Genomic DNA, 23,223 nt, shown 5'->3' with positions numbered 1-23,223 from the left:
CATCTCCTGCATTCTCCTGCCTCATCCTGCCTCCTGCCCCATCCTGCCCCACCTCCTGCCCCATCCCAGTACCTTGCACAACATCAAGTAGTGAATCAGTGGATGGCAATCTCCCAAATACTTAGTAGGAGACAACACGAGTATTTGAGGAAACTTCTAGTTTTGCCAATGTACCTCCGAGTGCGTCACACATTTATTTTTATTTTATTTTTTATAGACGCATCTGTCCCAGAAAGCCCAATGCCCAGTACATGCTAGATGTTCAATAAGTGATTGTTGACCACACGTGCACCTCCCGATGCAAGGCATGGTTGTGGGCGCTGTTGGAGAGGTCTCCTGTCTGTGGGGGACCTCGCATTCCAGGCAAGGTGGAATACAACAGTTACTACAAACAAAAATAAGTACATAAGTTAATTCCAAAGAGTAGTAAGTGTTACGAAGACCATTTTGGAAGAGCTGTGCGTGGGGGAAAGGAGGACCACGCTGAGGAATAAGTGATGAATGAATCTTGTGACCAGGGGTTGCTCGACAGACAAGAACAAAATTGTCTGGCTCTCTAAGGAAAGGGGCATGGGCTTGGGGAGAAGGCAGATCTGGTTTGGTTGGGCTTGTTGCCCTGAAAAGTCTTCCTGACGTCCTGCACGAGGAGCAAAGCTTTCCCAGAGCAGTCACAGGCCCTTTGTCAGGCCACTGGATCATAGAGCCGGTCTCAGTGTTCACTAAACAAACCAAGTGATTAGCCTGTCAAGATCTAAAGGAGAAAAACAGAAAAACGGAGCATAAATACAAGGCCACCTCTTCAATTGAAGCCACAAACCAGGGCAAGTAAAAGGCTGAATATAAAACAGTCAGAGAGAGTTTTAATAAAAATGAGTTACATAATTTGTGTCTTGCTTGAGACTCAAACAAAGGCGTTCTTATCTCAAGGTTAAAGAAAGGAATTAAGACTAGCAGCAGTTTCCAAGCACTTTTCCTATAGACTTCCTGCCAACACGAGACTCCGCCTTGGGAACTAGGGGTGACAGACGTCTGTACAGCTAGCCATTCCCTTGGGTTAATTGGGATGTCTTCTGGCAAGCTGCGGATCCCTTCTGGAGGTGGAATCATGGGGCTTTCAAAAGTGTTACTATTTCACAAGAGCTGTTCCAGTTGGAAGCAACCTTTGAGACGATAGGGCCAACCCCCTCCTGTTATGGATAAGAAATCCCAGAGGTCATTCAGCCAGTTACTACAGGACAGCGACCAGAACTCCTGATGTCAGGCTAGTGCCACTTCCGCTTCACCACACTGCCTGCACCTTCAGACACATCACAGACCTACAGCCGGCATCTGATGCGAGGGCGGTAGGTGGGGGTATCTGGCACACCCCACCGCAACACACTCACTGAGGCTAGCCCCAACCTCCTCACCTGAAGCCTTCTCCCCCTCCCTTTCCTTTCTCTTCCCTTCTCTTTTTACTTCCCCTTTTAATTCTTCAACCTGCCTACATCTTCAAACCACTGGTGGCACAGAAGGACCTTTAGGCATTGTGTTGTCTTGCTAGTGCCACTGGGAGGTAGTGCCGTCTGGAAACCAAATGTTTCTTTCTCTTTCAACCACCTCTTCTACCTCTCTTCCAACCAAAGCCTTGTCCCATCTGGGGGCCCTTAGCTGGCCCCGCTTTCACCAAGCCTACTACCAGAAAACTGGTCATGTTTAAAGCAGAACCCACCACAAGGTAATTGCATTTTAGTAGGGCATTCTTTAATACCTAACAGCTTTCCATAAGAAACAAATTCTCAACCGTGGATGTACTTGAAGACAGGGCCTTCTGGACCTCCCTCAGACCGTCATTTAGAGGCAGCCCAGTTATGTCAAAAGGGAATCAGAGCTGCCCAACTCCCCGCAGCTCCTCCTTCAGGGAGCAGTAGGCCGTGACCAGTGTCCATCGCCCTGGTCAGGGGCTCTTCCTTCAGTGGAACCTACATTTGTTGTGCTTTGGTGCTATTCTTGTTGGGGACATAAAATATTAGTCATATCCTATGCGTCCTGTACTTTGTTACAGACGAGGGGGAAGAAAAAGGTAAATCCCAAATGCAGCTTAGAAATCCTGACTTACACAAATGAGAAAAGGGCTAGCACTGAACCTGTGCCAATAGGTGAGTGGCTTATAGCTTTAAACCCAGCAGAATGTGATCCAAGCTGCTTCTACGGACGGTGAAGTGGTTCTTTGTTTGGGGGAACTGCTAGGCCAGATTAAACTCGGAGGCAGGCTCTTGCAGGGTTGGTAGGCCCCCAGGGGTATTGGGATTACCCAATCTCTTACTGGAAAGACAGGCAGAACTGGCAGGATCCCTGGAACAGAACAAGACATGGGGAGAGCTTTTTCCCTGCAACACTGCCAGCAGCCCTCAATATTCTGGCTTTAGATCTGGGGACTTTAAACAACAAAATGATAGGTCTGAAATTTATTTTGCCACTCCAAAGAAAAGTGTAAGACTACCCACAGGCTCTAACATTTTTAGAAGTGTTAGTTTTGAATAACTGGCTTCTCCAAAATCCTGGCACATCAGCAAAGCATGCCAGAGAGAATGAAAACTTGTATTTCTGGGGACCAGATCTGCACTGTCCCTTTTGCTTTACTGGGCATCTGTAGTCTTAAATTTGCATCAAAACAAATGGTACCAGCACACAACTTGTTGGCTGTTGCTGGATTGTTTTGCATTTTTCCATCATCCTATTTAGAAAGCAATAAGACCTTTTTCATTCAAAACTTTTAGCTCCCTCCAAGTGAAATGGTCTTTCAGATCCAGCATATTTTGGGATAATGGGTCAGAGAGAAGGCACAGGGTATATGAGAGCACGTGTTTAAATTTCTAGTGTTGTTTTTAGAACAATCCAAGAATCAAGTCTTCCCAGGTTGGCATATTGCTCCCAAAGGGCAAACCTTTACAGTGAGTCAACCAGAAAGCAGGGGTGGTTAAAACAGGGAGAGGGCTACTTCCTCAGTGGCATCCAACGGCTGGACCTGATGACATCTGATTGAACTTCTGGAAACTACCATTCACCTCCACTGAGTGTAGCCATAGGAAAGAGCCACAGAATTGCTCCCTGGTATCTCCTGCATAGATGTCATTAAAAACATTCATCATGCAAGGCCCCCTTTATGAGGCTTCTCAAGAGAAATTTCATTCTGGTCCTAATACCAAGGAGAGGTATACATCTCTTGAACCATTATGCTACCTTCTGGAATTTTGTGCATTCTTGCAAACCATATGTTCTGGGTGGATCCTGCATCAGTGGTTCTATCAGGGCTGTCCTGGGGGAACTGCCTGCCCAGACCCTCAAATTCCAGAAGACACCTCCCAGGGAAAGCCAACCCAGACCCAAACCTTCAAGAAACCTGACCTGAACCCCAAAGCAGATTCCTGGATCTGAGTTTCTGTAGACACATCATTTGTTCAGTAATAAATATTTCATATGACAAATATGTATGTAGTACCTACTATGTGTCAGAGGATACGGCCGTGAACATGACAGGCAAAATTCCTTATTTTTCACACAATTTGCAATCTAGTAAATTTGTCCCGCTGGAGTCACTAGAATTTGCAGATATGCGAATGAAATTAATAGACAGCTAAGGAGGAAACCTCAGAAAAAGACCAGGGGACCAAAATAACAACAACATAAAAAGCTGATCTGAGTTAGAGTGAATAGGAAGGACGGTAGAGAAAGGGAAAGTGTTATATTTCTGTTAGCTGTGTAACCTTGGGCAAGTGATTTAACCTCTGAGTCTCAGTTTCTGCCATCTAAAACATGATGAAACCACAAAGGCTTAGAGCAAGAAATAAGTGAGATAACATTGATTAAGCTCTTAACACGTATTGATAAAGCTCATCAATGTGCTCAATAGACTCTGGCTCTTATCACTTTTATTATCACCCAGGTGTTGATGGAGCCAACAAATGCCAGGTTCTTGGGTCCCAATGTCAGAAATGAACATTGTACCCCATATGAAACTCAGTAAGCAAAGCTTTAGGGAGAGATAGCTAGTGTACCAGGGAACCAGCAAGAAGGAAGGAGCTGGCTGGTTCCTGGTGTTTACTGGCTATTTGGGGAGGGGGAGACGGAGGGAGCCAGGGAGAAGCTGGCGGGCAGTCCCAGATCGTTTCCCTGAGGTCAACAAGCAATGTCTCTATCTCATGGTCAGCAGGTGTCTGTTCAATATCATCCCATTAGAGGGTTTTCTTTCAAGTTGTATAAAAACAAATTTACATGGGCATTTTACAATTTATGGGGTTCTTTTGTGTGTTTTTGTTTTGTTTTACAAACAATGATTGAATTCATGAGAATGGAACGTGCTGGTTATTTTTACAAGTTCTGGTGATTGCATTGCGTTCTCTTCCCTTCTTAGTTATGTACATTCAGGATGTATGCAGCAGGTAGTTAATCAGTGTCTCAGGCTTTTTTACCTTCACATTCCTGACTTTATAGACAAGATGGAGTCTGGTTTTACAATGAAGTCCCTCCTATTATACTTTATACCTATGCTAGCTGACAGGGAGTGCTGAGGAGAGAAAGGCGTTTTTGACCATGTCACCTGTTTCAATCTCATCAGTGTTAGAAAAAGAAATGTGGGGAGAATGGAGGTTCGCTGTTCTGTAAAGGTCATGCCCATGTTATCGCCCGAATTCTTATTATTTCCCATAGAAACTGTTTTTTCCTCTTACACTTTAATAATTTCCAAACACAATTCCTATATGCACCCTCTTTTTAGGTAAGAAGATACCTTTCTTGGTCCATTTTAATTATGAGAGTAGTTCCTATTTTACTCATCTTGGCCAATGTTAGAAAGTTAGCACAGATAGAAAGTCCAGGCCTTCTAACTTACATCCCATGTTTGTGTATTATTTGTTTTGAAGGGAGGAGGAATTCAATTTGTTTTCTTCTTTGTTTCTTTTTGGCAGTATCAAGCAGTGTCACAAGCCACAGACAAAGGTCTAAACAACACACACTCTAATTTTAGAGTTCCTTGCAACTGGCTTTCAGTTGTTACTTCTCTAAAATTCCTGGTCAAATGTCTCATTAAATGTAACATCTAAGTGGCTGTTTGTTGCAGCTCTGAACATAGAATTCTGGGATGCACAAAAACAAAAATTAGGAACGTTCCAAAGATGTGGTTCCTATGTCAGCCTCAGTGAATGACCCAATTCCATTTCCAAGGATTGATCTTCAAATGTACAATCTGGGCAACGAAAACTGCATTTCAGATCAAGATCCTAAAATCCCAAGATCTTGAAAACCCAGTCTCCTCGCTTCCGTGCTTCATCAGACCCATTACCTCCGACCCACATTCTCTGATCCATCCCTTCCCACACCTTCCTGACCCTGAAGAACCTTCTCCAAGACCAACTAGAGTATTGCTCTACAAACAAAGTGGTAAGTGAAAGGGAATACCCACATGACCCGCTCCCATCCCCATCTTCCAGGAGTGGAGATACACTTGAAAAAATGGCCTTACTGTATGACAATCAAGAAAGGCTAGGAGATGATGGAGAAATAGCATGGCACTTATAATTTCTACTCATGCAAAATGAACAGAGACAAGTGACATAAGTAGGAGAGGGACAATTCTCAAGCCCTGATGTCTTTGTTCTCCAAAGACCTTTCAGCACAAATGAGCTGATTATGGCATATCCTCTTTAAGCAAACAGGCCAACCAAGAGCTTATTTCTCTCAACTGGCTGAGTTTGGGTACCTAGGAGTAGAGATCCTGAGGGATTGCGAAACAAACTCTCTGAAAAAAAGGGCTTCTTTCAATGAAGCTGTTCAAATCTTTCAGTGTGTTACTGTCCCAAAATTCAGCAGCACAGCTCAGTCAACAGAAAAGAAGGCAAAGGGGTCAACATAATGCCAATTAAATGACATTCAGTGACCTTCAGGGGATTGGTGGGCCCCTCTAACACAATGCTGGTGAAAACTTGAATGAAAGAAAACCAATGGGCATAAGCTGTAGCTTCTAGGACTTAGAGTTAGCTGCACGGATTGGCAACAGTTTTTGGACAGAAAAAAAATGTTTTTAGAAACCTACTCTATCATTGCTCTGCACCATTAATTCAAGAGACTCCCGCCCTTCTCTTATCTCCTCAGCCTTGTCTCTCATGAACCATTGAGTGGTCATCAACTATTCATTCTTGTACAGTAATAAGGAGGACTGCTCTTGTTTCCTATGATAAAGCCTGTGTTTTCTGTTTTCATGCTGAGCAAGTAGCCATGAGCCTGGGCGATTTATCAATTTATTACTCATGCAAATTTTAGAAGCTTGCAAATTTGAATCAAACCAGAGATATTTGATATTGTACAAACCTAGGAAGCCAGCATAGGAAACTCAGGAGAGAAAACATACCAGGAGTGCCAAAAAAAATGTATACAAGTGGACCCTTTGGTCAACATTGCTCAAGCAGTAGTTCGCCGTAATCAGAAGTGTCTGAAAGCTGGTGGTAACCACTTTGAGCACCTCTTGTAATTGCAGAAGTCAAACGTGACTTGTATTCATCTTTCGTTATCGGTATATATTGAGTATTACAATTTTAATACAGTTTTCTTTTCTTAAAATGTGTATACATTTTTTTGGCACCCTCTGTACATATATCCCCTTTGACTAAATTACTCAAGTTGGCATCACCACATCTCACAGATCAATTGCTCATTTCACCACAATAATGCCTATAGCCACATGACACTTCAGGGAGGGCTTACAAAGCACGTTCTCATTTGTTATCTCCTGACCTCCCAGCAGTCCTCTGCAATGGGCATGCCTGTATCACAGAGCAGGCTCTGGACTATGAGCCAGAATAGGGCTCTAGCTCCAACCACTTCATTGATTGACGTCCTTGGGCAATTTCACTTAAACTCTGAACCTCAGTTTTCTCTTCTGCACAAAGGATCTAAAACACCCAGAGATGGATGAGACTAACAAAACTTTAGCTTCAGGACTTACCACTTCCACAGGCTATGAACCTAATTTTGAATTTAATTTTGTATTCTGTTTCTTAAAATTCCTTACATTGTAACTAGCTTCAAGAACCACAAAACCTAGATCAGTCTCCTAATAATGGTTGCTCATTCTCTTTCCAGGAAGCCAGAATATGACAGGTATCTCTATGGCCTCATGGCTCTGTATGGCTGTGCCAAATGGCCCTTGTTGATCACCATTCATCCCTGTGTAGTAGGTAAACTCATCAGTGCCCACCCTAGATGGCTGTGAAAGCATCACAGCTGGCCCTTCTTCAGAGAATTGCCCTTTGCTGCATGGGAGCCCCTCGTCCTGGAGGTTGCACCACCACTTATCTGGGGTAGCCAACCCATGTCTAATTGAAGGAGAATGGCCCTCTCCCTGTGCCAGAGGTTGGACCCCTGTCTCAAGCTCTGTGGTACAATTAATCCATGCTGTTTGAGATCAGACTATAGCTCAACTCCAGCTGGGATGAAATCCTTGCTTAGCTGCTCCTTCTGTCTCATTCTGCTTCTCTCATTTCCTTTCTCCTAGAGCACTGCCCCACCAAGATAGGTACACCTGAATTCCCACCTGCAGCTCGGCTTCTAGGGTACCCAACCTAAGACATAGAGTGATAAGAGAAGTGTCATTTCCTATGTTATAGCCTGTCTGGTCCATTTTCAAGCACAGTCAAAAAGCCATAAGCCTCCAAGACACTGCAGCTGATGCTCAGGTTACTGCAGAGATGTGCATCTTACCTCATGACCAGCATCCTGTCCCGAGGCCCACCCTGGGACCCGAGCAAAGTCCACAGATTAAGAGTCATAAGTACCTTTAGAATTTGGCAGTGGGAAGGTAAAGGTGGTGATGCTGAGTATTCAATAAAACCCTACACTGTGGCTATCCCATCCCATCCTTGGTGTCTTCTCTAAAACGTTTGTTTTGAATGTTAGGAAGGAGACCAAAAGACGAAAAAAACTGTTCAGTGTCATCATGTCTCTTTTGATCATTGTTGGGAGGCGGGGGGCCCTTTCTACCTGCAGGAGATTTATGACGAGTTCTTTGTCCTAGCTGAATAGCGGAGGAATCCAGGCTCTCCAGTGTTGCCTGTCATTTTAGAGAAAGACAGAGTTTAGGAGTTAGAGAGATATAGAGCCTGTTTCTAACTCACCCCTGACTTGGTTTGTGACTTTAAATGACTTGTCACCTTTTAGCACTCCCATGTGTGGCATGGAAATTTACTTCCAAACCCCACAAGGAGCAAAGACTCTGAGAAGGATCATCATAACAGCAAGACCACTAAGACAGACATAAGACAGACATAATTTTAAATCCTCAAAAAGACACACAAGAAATTCTTCATGAAAGGATATAAATGTGGGGCAGGAAGGAAATATTCATTTCCTAAGTGCTTGCTCCCCCAGACTCTAGGCCCTGAGGGATCTAGAGATAACTCGCCTCTTAGTTCCTTCCATAAAAGAGACTGGTAAGGGCTTTGCAAGCAAATCGTGAAGATCTAGGTCCAAATCCAAGGGCATCATTCCAGAATGTGGCTCCCAGAGGTTGGAAAAGCCCAGTTAGAGGACTGGGGAGCCAATAATCAAGGGCCCAAAGAACTCACCCAGGCAAGGTTCTTGGGGCCCACCATGGAACTCAGCAGAACCATGGACTTTTTGAACCAGCAGCTTTCTGTAGATGTCCTTGGAACTGATCTCAGCACGTGGGCAGCCTGAACTTGAGTGGGGAGCAAAAGAACAGGATTAACTATGTGACCTTGGTCAACTTAGTTGACCTCCATTTCCTTATCTGTAGTAATTCCTCCCTTACTCATCTTTCTAGGCTGGTGTCAGATTCCCTTTGAGGCGATACTGTATGAAACTGCTTTGTAAACTACAAAGTGACAACTGTAAATGTAAGACAATAGTCTCTCCAAATAGATAGGAGATAAAGAAAAAAGAAAGCTCTTCATAATAGGAAGATAGGAGCTGTAAGATCTGTAGGCTCATTCTGCCTGAACTCGGAGCCAACGTGAAACTAGGGTTGCAGTGCATGTGGAGCCTTCCCTGCTGTAGAGAGGGACCTGGAAATAGTCCCATGCCCAGTGTCCAGTGTTCCAGGAAGAATGAATCTGCCTTTGGTTGTCCACAGAAGTGTGGAGCTATAGTCTCCCTTTCACCACATATGGTCCATTTGTCCGGCTATCTTCTGCCATGACTTCTGGTTCCAATTCCCTCTCCAGCTCCCTGTTGGACCACAGCCGATCCCTGAACCCTGGTTCGATTGGGCCCTGTTCATTCTAGTCTCTTCCCTAGGACAGATGGACCGTTGGATAAACGTGTTAGATACACATAATGCACCTAAACTTTCCTTAGAAATCCCACTCTGTGCCTTATCTGCTCAACCAGATAAAACCCCTCACAGGCCAGCCCAGCCTGGATCAGACTCAGCTCCACTTCCCAAGCTTAGTGGTTTGGTCCATCAGTTCTACTCCTGGGGGAGGAGAGAGCCTATAGCCATTTCCATCCAACTATTTCTCCTCCACCCCCAATTTAACATCAGTTGTTGCAACTCTCTCTCCTCCCCATTGGGGGCCCACAGTACTGATAATGATGGTTTTTAATATTTTTCTCTAAAAATATCAGCAAAGCCAAGAAAGGTACAAAAGACTCAAAAGAAATATGAAGCATGTACTTTTAAAGTTTTCATCCTTCAAAGGAAGAATCAAAGATAATTAAAATATAGTGAAGTAGATAAGAAATATATTTACACATTCTTTAGATTATAAATTAGTGTGCTGCTCTGAAAAGCAAAACTTTCTACTTAAACAACTCAGCTGATTAAAATGATAAAGTTATGATTGGCGATTTTATACTGTATAAACTTTGTTGATATGCTAGGTAATCCTCAAATAAGCACAAAAAAGATATTAAGCTATTAGGCCAAAGTGAGATTGCTTTTGTTATCCATCTAACAGTTTAAATATGACATGTGATGACTGGTTTCTTTGCTGGACCAGGCATGAGTGGACTGTGGGTGGCTGAGTGAGAGGGGAGAGTCCCTTGAAATATTATTCCTGAAGCACACACAAGTCATCCTAGAAGCTTCATCTCAAGACCCCCAGTGCCAAACCGGGCTCACTGTAAACCAAGCAGCAATGGTGAGAGGTGGCTTCATGGGCTTGGATTGAACATGTGAGAGGCAACATGGAAAGACATAGGTGGGACCAGAGACAGGAAATTGTCTACTTGGGAGAGGGGCTGGAGCAGCTTTCAATTAAACCTCTGTGGCCTTGGCGTAGCCAGGGAGGGAGCCATTTAGGCATCAAGTGGGCCTGGATATTTCCCTTCCTCCAGGAGCCTATGTGAGAAGGCCAGGTCCCCAGAAGGTGGAGAAAGGCTGAGGACATTTCTGTTTTTGATGCTAACTCACCTGCTGCTCAGCAGCCAATCAGAAAACAGATGACTTTCTCCTCGTCATACCTCATCTCTAAAATTCACCATTCTTGCAAGGATGGGCACAGCCTACCATTTAGAATATCCAAGCAGCTGGAACAGGGATTCACACTTTATTTTGTTTAGTGGGAAGTCTGTCTCTACTTCTTTTATCTGGACTATAAAGTAACATGGTTGACCATTTTGGTCAAGTCTGGTGAATAATGCAGGTAAATACAATTTGGGACTCAAAATTGTACAGGCTGTCTGATATGAGTGTGCGGAGACCCTGACTTGGATGGCTCCCAGGGGTTTTGCTGGAGCTGGTTATTAACCAGGAGAGCAGAAACCATATCTCCTCAGAGGCCAAAGATGACCAATGAGAGAAGAGGAGGAGGGACCCTCATGGGGGTCAAAAGCTAGAATTACCAAATATTGTGCAAAAAAGATTTTAAATAGGAGAGTAGCAAAATTCATTTAACTGTACACTTAAGTGGGTGGATTTCACTCAGAGTTATACTCCAGTAAAGTTGACTTTAAAAGGAAAAAAAAAAAAGAACTGCCGTAAAAGAAAATAGCAGACCTGGATCCTGGGTCCTACCTTTTCTACTTACCACCTTCTATAAACTTTGGGCAAGTCACTTCACCTTAATTCCTTTGGCTTTAGAATGTGGATTATAACTGTTTCTTATTTAAAATACTAGATAAATTGGAAATTGACCTGCCAATGTAAGGTCTTATTAGGCGTATAGGCCCAATTTCCCAAGAATGAACCTCAAATATACTTAACCCCAAAATATATTAAGCAAAAATCACATCTTGGTGTGATGATTCAGAAGGCACTTCAACAAGTGTTTCAGGCTCGTCATAATAACCATTATTTACCTTTGCACCAGAAATGTATGTAATTTCATAAATAGCCTGGAACAATCTAATGAGATTGTCGTCAAAACTGCTTTAAGGTTTCATGAGTTAAATGCATAGTTATAGCTGGAAAGGTTTGTTGCAGCTTTGTAGGTTTAATTGCCATTTGCTGGTCCTGAGTGGGTTTGGAGGCATGTGTGGTCAGTGATTCACACTCAAATCATTGTTTTCAGGCAAGAGAATCAAACATTTGGGCAATTAGCCTTGTAAAATTCTTATTTATAGGGAAGTTACAGAGCCTTTAGGATTAGATTCATCCAAAGAGAATGTTAAAGGCTTTCATTGACTGCATGTCTGAAAATTCCTGTTTACCACAATGACATAGAAACTGCATTCTAGGAAAAACATCAGTCTTCCTCCAGTCTTTCTGGAAGCCACATATTTTGGTGAACATTACTTCAAAGAGAACTGGTCTAGGAGCAGAACAACAGCTGTCCATCAAAGGTATAAATTGAGTCTAGTCTAAAGTCATCCACCATTAGATTTCATTTGTAATTTTGTTCTGAGGTGGAACCAGAGAGAACAGGAGGAAGGCTGTTCTTGGTACAAGGACTGAGCCTTAAATTCTTTAGAGAAATAAAACCAGTTTAGAAGAATTGAATGAATGAGTGGGAAAGGCCTGGAAAGGAGGTTAAGAAATCAAAAATCATGGTGGAGGGGAAGGAGAAGCTACTGGAGGGACTTTGGGAATGAAGGTAACTCCCACACAAAGCTTTTGTAAAAGCTTCCTCGTTGTGGACAGGAAGACAAAAAAGCATCATCTTCCTTTTCAAATTCCAAAAGAAACGTCACGTGTGAAAATCAACATCTGCTTGTGTCTCCTCGGTCCAAATTCAAATATTCAAGTATATCTCTACTTGGTCCTCATTCAAAGCATAAACCAACCTCAATTCATAAGCACATCAACAAGACAGTTAACACTGGACCCCAGAAAAAACAGCCAGCAAGAGCTCTCCCCACAAGATCTATATTTGTGTCATTTGTTTATACAGAGCCCTAAATGTATGCAGTGCTCTGCAGGGGAACATGCCAAGAAAAGAATACAATGGCTGCCCTTTACAAAATATTTTTCTTTTTAGCCCTAGGGAATAGCCAGGGTGGGGACAGAACTATGAAATCTTTGGATCAAAATATATGAAATGAATGGAAGGAAGCCATAGGTATTTGTTACATGTGAGAGGCCTCAGACCTCTCTAAGAAAACAAGCAAGACTTTCCCAAACAATATGCATGAGCAGGTTTTTGCTGTGTGTAGAAACAAGCCTTCAATTATCACACACACATACACACATACACACAACACAGAAAGGAAATTTAAAGGCATTTCGATCAAAGATATCCATTTAAAAAGCAAGTTTCTATCACTGTGGAAGAAGGGGAGGACCAAGTTGGGGGGACAAGTGAGTGTCCTGACCACATATATTATCTCCCTTTCACAGCCAAACAAATAGACTCAAGTTATTTGCCAAGAACTCTCAAGTAATTGGGTTGAGATTTTTACTCTAACACCTCAGTGTTTCAAATTCACTACAGGATAAAACTTCTAATGCATTTTTAAAAATATTTTTTAAAGTTTTGGAATAATTTTAAATTTATAGGAAAATTGCAGACATAGGTCAAAAGGCTCCTGTATAATCTTCGCCCAGCTTCCCCTCATGTTAACATCTTACTTAACCAGGGTACATTTATCAAAACTAAGGCATCGACATTGGTACATTATTATTAACTAAAGACTTTATTCGGATTTTACCAATCTTTCCACTAATATCTTTTTGTCTGTTCCAGGATCCCATATCAAATACAGGAAATGTCACAGGATAGTTATCAAGCATCCTATCTTGGTAAGAGAGGCTGAGACATGCCTCTCAGAAGAGGTGGGACCCTACATGAGCCTGGAGGGGCGTGTGGTAATTTCCGGGCAGACAGGGTTAGGGCAGGCATCTCAGTAATATCTGATATAGTTCAGTGTGTGCGAACTGCCCAAGGAATTTGTAGTTCACACTGGACAAAGGCTGCAAAGCTCGAATTATGGACTCTGAGACCAGAGAGGACCACAAGGTTTAGCATCTCATGCATGAGAGAAGAGCTGTTCCCATGGCCTGAAGTTGCTTTCCCTGCCCTGCACACTGGGAGCAATGCAAAGCCTCGGGACCCAGGCTGATTTCTGCAGCTACTTCTCAAGAAAAAGGAACAAAAAGAATAAATTAAATATTTAGACTTGCCGCTTCTCCGGATTCTCTGTTCTTTGCCTCTCCAGGGGCCACCTTCGCCCAGAGGCTCCATGACTGCTGAAGCAGGTTGTGGCACGAAGCAAACCTCAGCGGGGAGGGAGAAAAGTTGAGCTTTTGTCAGCACTGCCTTGGTACCCTCGGGGGGTGTCCCCGCTCTGACCTTCTCTGCTTTCGAGATCACTGGTCTTTGAGCTGGATTCAGTGCCTAAGGTAGGCTAAGACTGGCATATTAGCATTCCAACTCTATTTAACTTGGAATAAATTCTAGGTTTAGCTCTTTGGCTAGGATAGAATTTTTCCTCTTCCCCCTCCCTTCCCTCTTCCTGCCTCAGAGCCAGGTCTAGGGTGACGCAAGTGAAGGGCATAGAGCGCAAAATGTAAGGAGGCCCGTGCGTGACCTTGAGAATGAGCCCCTCCTTCAGTCCCGCACCCTAGGCCCTTTGCTTGCCTCATCCCAGTCCCAGGCCAGTTACCAACTCCCCACGCCCCTCTCCAGTCCCCCCCACACCCCTCATCACAATGATTAAGCACCTACAAAATAAAAAGGGGTCAACAAAATCCCAAAATGTCTAGCTTCCCCCAAGTTACAACTAATACAGTTTTAAATGTTCCAACTTGCGGCTTTGAAACAGGACTGAATATGAACAGTCCACCTGCCAGCCCCTGGTGAGAGTTCAGAGTCAGCAGATTGGGGCCGTGGAGGTAGCAAATGGAATCCTGGACACAGCCCCTTGGTGGGTGGTCCCAGGTAAGGCACCCACTGCTCTAGCTCATCTACCAAATCTATAAATTAGGGGCTTGGAAAGATGAGACATTCTAGAGTTTCTGAGATTTCTGACTTAGAAATGAAAAACCAGAAAAGGGAAGGAAGTGGGAGAGTAGGCAAGTGGCCCAGAGAGAGCTTACTTGGCAGAAAAGAGCAGAATTTTACTGTTTATTGTTTTACTGTTTATTTCTCTGGCCTGTTGGACACACTGGCCATCGAAGCAGGGCTAACATCTCAGAACTGCCCCCCCAAACACCTCAGTCCTAATTTTCTTATATGAAAAATAAAGGAATTTGAATTACTAAATATTCTCAGCCCTGAGGACACAGCCTCATGAGGGGGCTTTAAAACCAGCTGTGCCTGAGGTGCTTTTTAATTAGTCAGGCCCAGCCATCAGCACTTTTTAAAATTCCTCAGGCAGTTCTAATATGTTGCCACACTTGGGAACCTCTGTGATAGGTGACAGCTAAGATTCCACCTCTGACATTCCACAAGCCTGAGCAATAACAGGAACTGGTTTTTGACGTGGCTTCTCTGGATGAGTAGTCCCATTAAAATGACCATAAGTTTTTTAAAAAGGTTAAGGGCTTCTAATTAAGTCCCTGACCCTCTGGCAGAAGGAAGTTGGGGAAAAGATATATCCATGACCGCAGAGTTAATGAGTAAATTCTCAAGTTGCTCCAGAGGCTCACAGCCACAGTGGCTGCTGAAAAGACCAAGTTAAGTTGCTTCACGTGCTCAGAAGCCAGCCCCAGGACATGGCCGCGTTGCTTTAACGGTTATGCAATTACCCAGCTGCCCCCTAAAGATGTGCAAGACCTTGGGTAATCAGCCGGCAGCTTGACCTCCTGGGAGGACACAGTGCCAAATAAACTAGAGGTCACTGGGTCTGAGAAGGTTGATGGCCAACCTGAGCTGTAAGGAGCAGTAAGTGAACAGGAGACGGCTGTACAATAGCCATTAGGGCCTTAAGTAAACTGGTCACAGACGGGAATGTAACCGAAAGGTCCACAGAAGACTGGGCAACAGTTGATTTCAGGACCAAAGTCCCAGGGCAGAGCTATGTCTAGCCCCTCGCAGCAGATAGTCCCATAGAACAGTCTCTTATCTAGAGCATAGTTTCTATTCCTTTCCTACTTTTCATTACTCTCCTCTGGACTTCCCATGTGTCCTGTGGACACTGAGTGCAGTGACCACCAACTGATGCTTTTGAAGAGACCGCCATCTCAAGGCGTGCTGTGAGGAGTCTTCCGGCAGGGAGAGGAGCAGGGTGGAATTCTCAGCCTCAGCTGCACATTGGATTGAGCTGGTCTGGGGTGGGGCCTGGGCATCAGTATATTTGAATGTGCAACCAAGGGAGAGAAGCATCAGGCTAAGCTGTGCCCGGCTCAGGTGAGAAGGTGGTGGGAGGACTGGGAGGGAGCCATGGCAAGGATCGCAGGGGGGCCACAAAGGAGACGGAAGGAGAGGACCAAGACATGGAGATTTGAGAAGTCTCTAGAAGTCACGTGCTAATGACTGTTAAAGCTAGTGCCATACTGAGTCTCATTCATTCTTTCGTTCACTCACCAGTTACTGACCATGGCTGGGTTCCAGGGCTGTTAAGATGAAGGAGACCCAGTCCCTGCCCTCAGGGAGCACCCCGTCTGGTAGGGGAGACAGACCCATAATATAATTATGTAACAGAAGTTGGTCATGGACTGTATATGTACTTGATCACAAGGGCCCAAGGGGCACCCCAATCTGTGGGTGAGGGGCAGGCTCAACCCACTGCCAAGCACCTTGCGAAGAGGCAGAAGCTAACATATGCATTGAGAGCTTGGAAGGAGGGCCTTGGACCGGGAGAGGAAGGGGCTTCCCGGCCTTTCTGGGCTTGCTCTCTAGAGCCTGTACCCCAAGAAGGCTGGGAAGTAGGTTCATACAGGGGTACTCTACTGAACAACTCCAGGGGGTGCTACTTATGTTGTATTTTATGAAAACACTGCCTTCGAGAGTTGTGCACAAAGTTGACCTTGTCAGTGGTGGTGATGGAAGCTGGCTCTGACCAGGAAGGCCCGTGACAGGAAGGCTGGGGGGGGCCTCTGCCATGTGACAGGAAAGCCCCTATACGGAAACATGGGATCTGGGCCTGGGGGCTCTGAGAGCTTCCATGTCAAGAGGCAGAGGTTTCTCTATTTCCCATCCTATTTCCCTAGAGCCTTCAGTGGAGTAGAATTGACAGATCGTTGGCCACTCCTTGGGCTGGTGTGGTACCCAGACACCAGCATCGTCTGGGGCCAGGGTGCTGTGGCATCCCCAGAACTGCAGCATGGGCAGTGACCAGAGTGATGAGGTCCCATGAGACCTCACCTGAAGACCCACTGGAAGATACTAGATGGCAGGGAACCCAGAAAGGGAACTTGAGGTTCTGCCACTATTTGGTGGGGATTTATAGCCAGTGGGCTTTGGCTGTAACTGTTAACGTGACCTCATTTGTACCCACAATCTATTGAGGACTTGGGGACTGTGGGGGTGGGTTGGCCATGTTCAAGTGACATTTAAGTGCTACGTGAGAAGATAAAGCACTGTGCATGCACAAGTGGAAGCCCAGCGGAGAGGGGTCTCCCGGGGGAAAGTCTCAGGAGAGTCAGGTAATGCCTTTCAGTGATACCCGCTGAGTTGGGTCTTAAAAGGTGAGTGGAGCTCAGCCCAGTGGACTGAGAAAAGCAATCCAGACAGCAGATAGCATGCACATGGGTAGAAGAGTCTTCCATGATCTAGTAACTGTTTGTGGCTGGGACCTGGGATCTGAGGCTGAGAGAGGCATGTGGGCCACATTGGGATGTAAGCTAAGTGTACACCGGCCTAGAAGTGCGGACCTCGTCTTGTAGAAGATGAGCACCCCCAGAGAACTCCAATCAGGATTGCGATGTAATCTGATGGGGAGAAAGGTCTGTCCAGCAGCTACACGGCACTGTTGCCAGGTAGTAGGAAGACCTTGAGGAGATTGAGAAACATTCCTTGCTCCCTGTGCCACATCCTGCTTTTGGAGGAAAGGAAAAGAAAGGTGGATTTCTGTGGAACCACCGACTCCGCACTGTTTCGCCATAGCTGACAGAGGAGTGGGCCACAGTCTCTATTACATTCTCCACTGCTCACTACCATAAAACAAAGGATGCCTTTCAATTTCCAGGCACTGCAAACACCTTACCTTCCTTCCCTCTGATTCAACAAAGCTTTGAACTTCAAGGGTCTGCTTCCCACATGGGAAGTGAGGGCTCGCTGAGTGAGTTTCTCATGCACCACCCACTAGTTCACTTTGACTGTCTTTTGATGGTCAAACCCCTTTCTCTGGACCCCCAGAGTGGTCCCCATCACTGTTCAGGTCAACCTTCTGCTTCCTTCCCCACAAGAAAGCAGCGTGGAGCCCCTGGGCTTGTTGATTCAATGACCATTTCTATACTTTATTTGCTCAGATCAGGGGGGAAAAAAACACACAAAAAAACAAAACTCTTTGACTGTGAGAAGACACAGATATGCAGACACCATGCCTGCTAAAGTGAATGTCAGAGAGAAGCATTATTTATTCAACTGGCTTGATTAGTGAGTGCCAGACAGCTATTAGAACAAAAATCATGTTTTTGGGCGACTGTGTCTATTTATGTCATGGTGAGTCTCCATAAGAGCCCAGATAATGCTTGTTATCTTTACCCACACTAGCCAAATGTTTGGATAAATAAAGATGTTGTATAAAATTCCCTATCTGTCACTTGAACACCAATTGGCACAGCATGGAACACTATTAAATTGTGTTCCATTTTATGGCTGTGTGGTTTATATGGTCAAAGAAAGGATGAGGAGAGGGCTTCCTGGAACTAAGGATCTACACAGGAATTCCTGCTTAACACGCTGCCCTTCTCTTTGCCCCTCTGTGGTGCACACACCAGGTCCTTCCCAAGCTGATGGTTCACTGTACATTAGGTAACCGAATCCTCGAGTGGTTGCTAGAATTGTCCACCTGTAATCAGTGGTTTAATCTAAATAGACCTATCTACACAGGTCAGTGTACATCAGTGAAAGTCTTGGACACCCCAGTCCCACTGGCATCTACTTTCTTAGACTGTCTACCTTTGTTTTCTACCTGGCTCTGACCCCTTGCTCCATTTTTGTATCCAGCCGGATTGAGACCCCTTGGGCTTGGTGTCTTGTTCCTGGGTCCCTGGAGAATATGATCTAATTCTGTTTCTTTGCTTTTGACTGTCAGCACTGGGCTTGCACTAACCCTGAACTTCCCCTGTGACCACACCCCAGCATAGGTATGGGCACCGGTGAGCCCCCCGCTGAGCAAGTTCTATTTTCCCACATGGAGGATTGGACGAAAATGGATGAGTCAGTTGTTACAACCAGAGGACAGTTATTGGGCCCTCCTTGGGCCCTCCCAGGGAGGGTTTAGATATCCAACTACAACACAGAGAACCAAAAGTAGCCAGCCCATTTTACTAGTCAGGCCTCATAGACTAAATGAGCCACGCTAAGATAGAACCTTTTTTTTCTTTTTTAAAGCAGCTGCAGACAAATGGGGCATAAACACCTCCTCTTTATGAGAGATCCTCTATTCATCTGTTTGAGCCTTTATGCATAATTGCCCCTGCTGAGGTAGACTTAGCACCTAGTGGTCACCTTTTTATCTCCCCCCAAATCATTCTCATTTTGAAACTTACGGGCCAATTACTCTTTAGAGGATTTGGGAGGGAGTTGGTTAATTAGTCAGGACCAAACTCAAACTATCCTAAGCAAAGAAAAGATTGTATTAGATGGCTACTGAGGGCATTTATAGCGTTTGAGGAAGAATCAAAGAATCCGATCTTCAGAAAGGCTGGGTGCAGTTGGGCCTCACATACAACTAAAACCAGATGCCCCATCTCTGCCACTCTCTGCTTCTCCCTACAGGAGATCAAGTTCCTATTCCTCTCTGAAGTCCAGCTTTCTCCTCATGGTAGAAAACCCAGCCACCAACAGCTCCTGGCCATTTCATCTTGCAGCTTCATCCACTGGAGAGAGGACCTCTACCCACTCCCTTCTAGTCTGCCATCCTAAATCTTCAGAAGGAGCTCATCAGTCCACTTTGTAACATGACAGCTTCCACTATAGTCCCTTAATGGGGCTAAGGGTATGGCATGGCACGGCATGGCATGACGGCCCCACAAAGAAGGGAACTGCCACAATAGCTCCGAATAAGTGGCTTTATCATTTCATCTTGTTCCTGAGCTCTACGAATCCCTGGCCCACAAAGATGGGAATTGCCACAATTGATAAGAATAAGCCAGGGATTTTATTTCATCTTGTTCCTGAGCTCTATCAATCCCAGCCCCATCTAGCAAAACAAGAATTTCCCTGTTGTGTCCCAGCTATGTCAAAAGACAGAGGCTGCAGTCTGTTTTAGATAATTCACTTGTGGAATCCTTACCAATTATTGGCTTGTAATACAGAGGATCCCTTTTTATCACTATCTAACGGAGAAAAAAATTGAGCTGCTCAGTCTGAAGAGTCTCTGTGTCTTAGACAAAGACATTGTTCTCTATGCTGGATGAGGCCAATCCTTGACAAAGGCAGTATGACAGAGAGGTTAAGCTCAGAGGTTGTGGAGTTAATGAAGGCCTGAGTTCAAATGCCTGCTCCAACATTTATAGCTGTGTGACACAGCCCCGTTTTACCATCTATGAATGAGGACAGTTGATACCCACTTCCTGGTGCTGGCATGATGATGATTTGAGACAATGCATGAAGAGCACCTGGCTTGGTGCCTGGCACACAGAAGGCTTTTCATGACACTGCACAGATTTGGTCTTCAGTAACGTCCCTTTCTAATGTCTTTCCCTGCTGCCACCCCTTGGGGCATCCAGGGCTCTGCCTTCAGCTTTGCTCCCCAATTCTTCCTCCTCCATATGATTTCCTGAAGAATCTTTATAAAATACATTCCCCCATTCTAAGTTAAAATCCTTCCAAGCTCATTAAAACAATCTAAATAAAGTTGAACTCTTTATCATGGACCCCAAGGCAACTCTCAGTTTGGACCCTGTCTACCTCTCCCACCTCACCCTGTCTACTCTGAGCTCTCATCACACTTGCTATTGCCCAGATATGCCATGTTCTTTCACTGCAATGCATGTGCACAAGCTGTCCCTTCTTCCTGCAGTGCCTTTCCCCTGGCTAACTCCACCTCGCCTAGCCAACTGGTTTCCAAGATTTCTGTGATTGGTAGATTCCCAGAAACTTCACTGGCCCCAACCCCCATTCTGAATTAGATGTTTCACCTGCCTCCACATATGCCCGTGCGTGCCTCTCTCAAAGTCCTGTCACACTGTAGTTACTTGTCTCTGCTATTCGATTCTGAGTTTCTTGAGGGTCAGACTGCATTTCCGACACCACACACAAGACCTGGCATAAAAGAGATAGATGTTCAATAAAGTTTGATGCCTGAAACACCAATGACATAATTGTGAAACTATGTGCACTGGAAAGGATGAAGACAAAACACAGTCCTTTTCTCCATGTGTCTAAGTGAGCCAGCTGGGCGTACGAACACTGACCTTGTCCACAACAATCCAATTGGCACTTCTAGCTGCTCCACAGGAAACAGAATCCAGCATTGCGTATAAAATGTTGAATTTGAAAGTTGGAAACGTACCTGCACAGTCTCTACCTCTTATGATTTTGGTCAAAATACTGAACTGTGTTTTCTTTGCCTATAAACAGTGTTTACCGTACTTGGTTATAGAAAACGAATAAGACCATGCCTATAAAATATAAAAGCATCATTGAAATTCCTTCTGTGTGGCATTGTCATGGTTACTGTTAGAAGATGGCGAATAGCCCAATCTCTAAGCCAAGGTTAATCCCGTTGCTAAATATCATGTCATTGTCTGTCACAAGATACGCTGGTCGTCATGTGCGTTTTTTTCTCTTGTTTGGCTACTGCATCTCAAGTAGAGACCTGGGGATACATTTTACACCCCTCATGACTTTCAGACTTTATAGTGTTCACTGGGCCCTAAGTGTGGAACCAAGGTCACACAGCAAAACTCCTACAACGAGCTCGTTTGCACAGCCAGCAAAAAGCAACCCTCAGATTAAATCTAACCTGTCCTTACACAAATTTTTATACTTTCACAGGTCGGCCTCTAGTGAGATGAGTAAGAAAAAGGAAAAGCTGAAATTAACTGAGGGTAAGGGTTGCATTATCTATCTGTAAGGATTGTGTATTGGGTTTTAGCAATACATATATTAAATATTGCTAGGCTTCTTCCTGCTTATAATTATTAACAAGTTGAGAAGCGACTCATGGTAATTATCACCTGGAAATACCACTCGGTGCACAACTCTCAGGGTGAACTAATTCCTAAGGTCGGGTGACACTGAGCAGGAACAGCAAAGTGTGCGGTATATAAAATAATTAATAAGGTAACCATAAGCAACAAGGCCATAAATTCATCATTTGAAATGACCCAGCCTAAGAAGGAGGCACCACAGCCTCATTCGGATTTGCACATTTCTAAACTTTGTTCTGTCACTAATGGTGCAATTTGTAGTCAGTGTCCCCTAAGGTAACCAACACATAGGACCCAGAATGTAAACCTGAGGCAGAGTGGAACTCAGAAAGCCTTCATTCGTTGCACAAACATTTAGGAAGCACTCACTGACTACCTGGCACAGCAGCAAGTCCATTAAGATAAGTTCCTGGCCCGGTGGGGGAGGTAAATGTATAAACCAATGTGATAAGAGCCGGTCCAAGTATTCACAGAGGCCCTACAGGGCCCAGGGAAAGGAGTGGCTATTTCTTACTGGGAACATTGGAAAGGGTAACTTTGAGGACATGGCTTTTAAGCTAAGTCTTGAGAAGCTCCTCTGGCTGAGAAGTGAGGCAAGGTCATTCCAGGTGAAAGAGAAAAGCAAGTGCTGTTGAATTCCTGCTCACCAGGAGCCAAAGTGGGCCCCTCAGGGCGTGGGCCAGGCAAGTTGGCCAAGAACCCCAAAGTCAAGCCAAACAAGGAGTGGGGAGAGCCAGAAAGGAGAGCTGGCCAAGCCCTTTAGAGAGCTGGGCGGTTATTGCCCACACCGTCCAGGTCAGTTGGCAACAGAGTCAAAGTGTCAGAAGCTGGCGGAACAGGAAGCGAGAGGAGACCCAGAAGAGACAGCCGCTCCTGTTCACTGGTATCAGCCATCTGGTGGGTTGGTCTGGTTTAAAAGCGAGGGACCAGAACAGATTAATGTCCAGGCACAGAGATGGGTATTTGGGGACCATTAACAGTCAGCAGAACAGGAGCATGTATTCTTGAGGAAGTGAAGAGGCAGGAGGAAAACCCCGACAGTGGGGCAGGATTTAATCGTGGTAGGTCTTTCCTGTAAGCTGATGAATTCGGGTTTCACCTTGTAGTCAATGGGAACATAGGGTATTTTAAGCTGGGGAGTGACACAGAATTACTTGAAGGGTAGTACACACCCCCCCATTTCACCCCACCCCCCATCTCAGAACACCCTGGATGCTTATTTACAGCAAATAAGCATCATTTTAGCTGCGCCTAGACCTGAATTCATATGAAATGGGGAGATCTAGAAATCTGCATTTTTTAACCTATTTCTCCCTGGTAATTTGGAGGCACACTAGAGTCTGCAAGCAGTCATCTGTTCAAGAGCAGACAGGGCCTGTACTGAAGAGGAGACTAGTAAAGAAACATGGAAGCAAAGAACCTGTCACACAAAGTAGATGCACAGTAAGTGGGACAGATAAATGAATGAATGAAATATAGACCAGTTTTAGAGACTAATGGGATGGAGAGAAGTCACCTCCAAAGTGTGAGGTAGAACCATATGACATTGCCATTTTTGTGGGTCAAAACTGGATGAATACTGGCAATTC

General features: G+C 44.8%; 1 protein-coding gene across 1 annotated transcript in view; it reads right to left on the bottom strand.

Moving 5' to 3' along the window:
• Positions 1-13,628, bottom strand: part of ATL2 (atlastin GTPase 2) — an 83,219-nt gene extending 69,591 nt beyond the window's left edge. Inside the window, exon 1 of the mRNA XM_033124712.1 lies at positions 13,553-13,628. Coding sequence (XP_032980603.1) covers positions 13,553-13,613 — 61 coding nt within the window. The 5' untranslated portion in view covers positions 13,614-13,628. The remainder of the gene's footprint in view (positions 1-13,552) is intronic.
• Between the last annotated feature and the right edge of the window lie 9,595 nt (positions 13,629-23,223).

Source organism: Rhinolophus ferrumequinum, chromosome 13 (assembly GCF_004115265.2).
Source record: "Rhinolophus ferrumequinum isolate MPI-CBG mRhiFer1 chromosome 13, mRhiFer1_v1.p, whole genome shotgun sequence".
NCBI classification, from domain to species: Eukaryota; Metazoa; Chordata; class Mammalia; order Chiroptera; family Rhinolophidae; genus Rhinolophus; species Rhinolophus ferrumequinum.
Note: the sequence above shows the minus strand (reverse complement) of the source record. Positions and strands in the feature narration are given on the sequence as shown.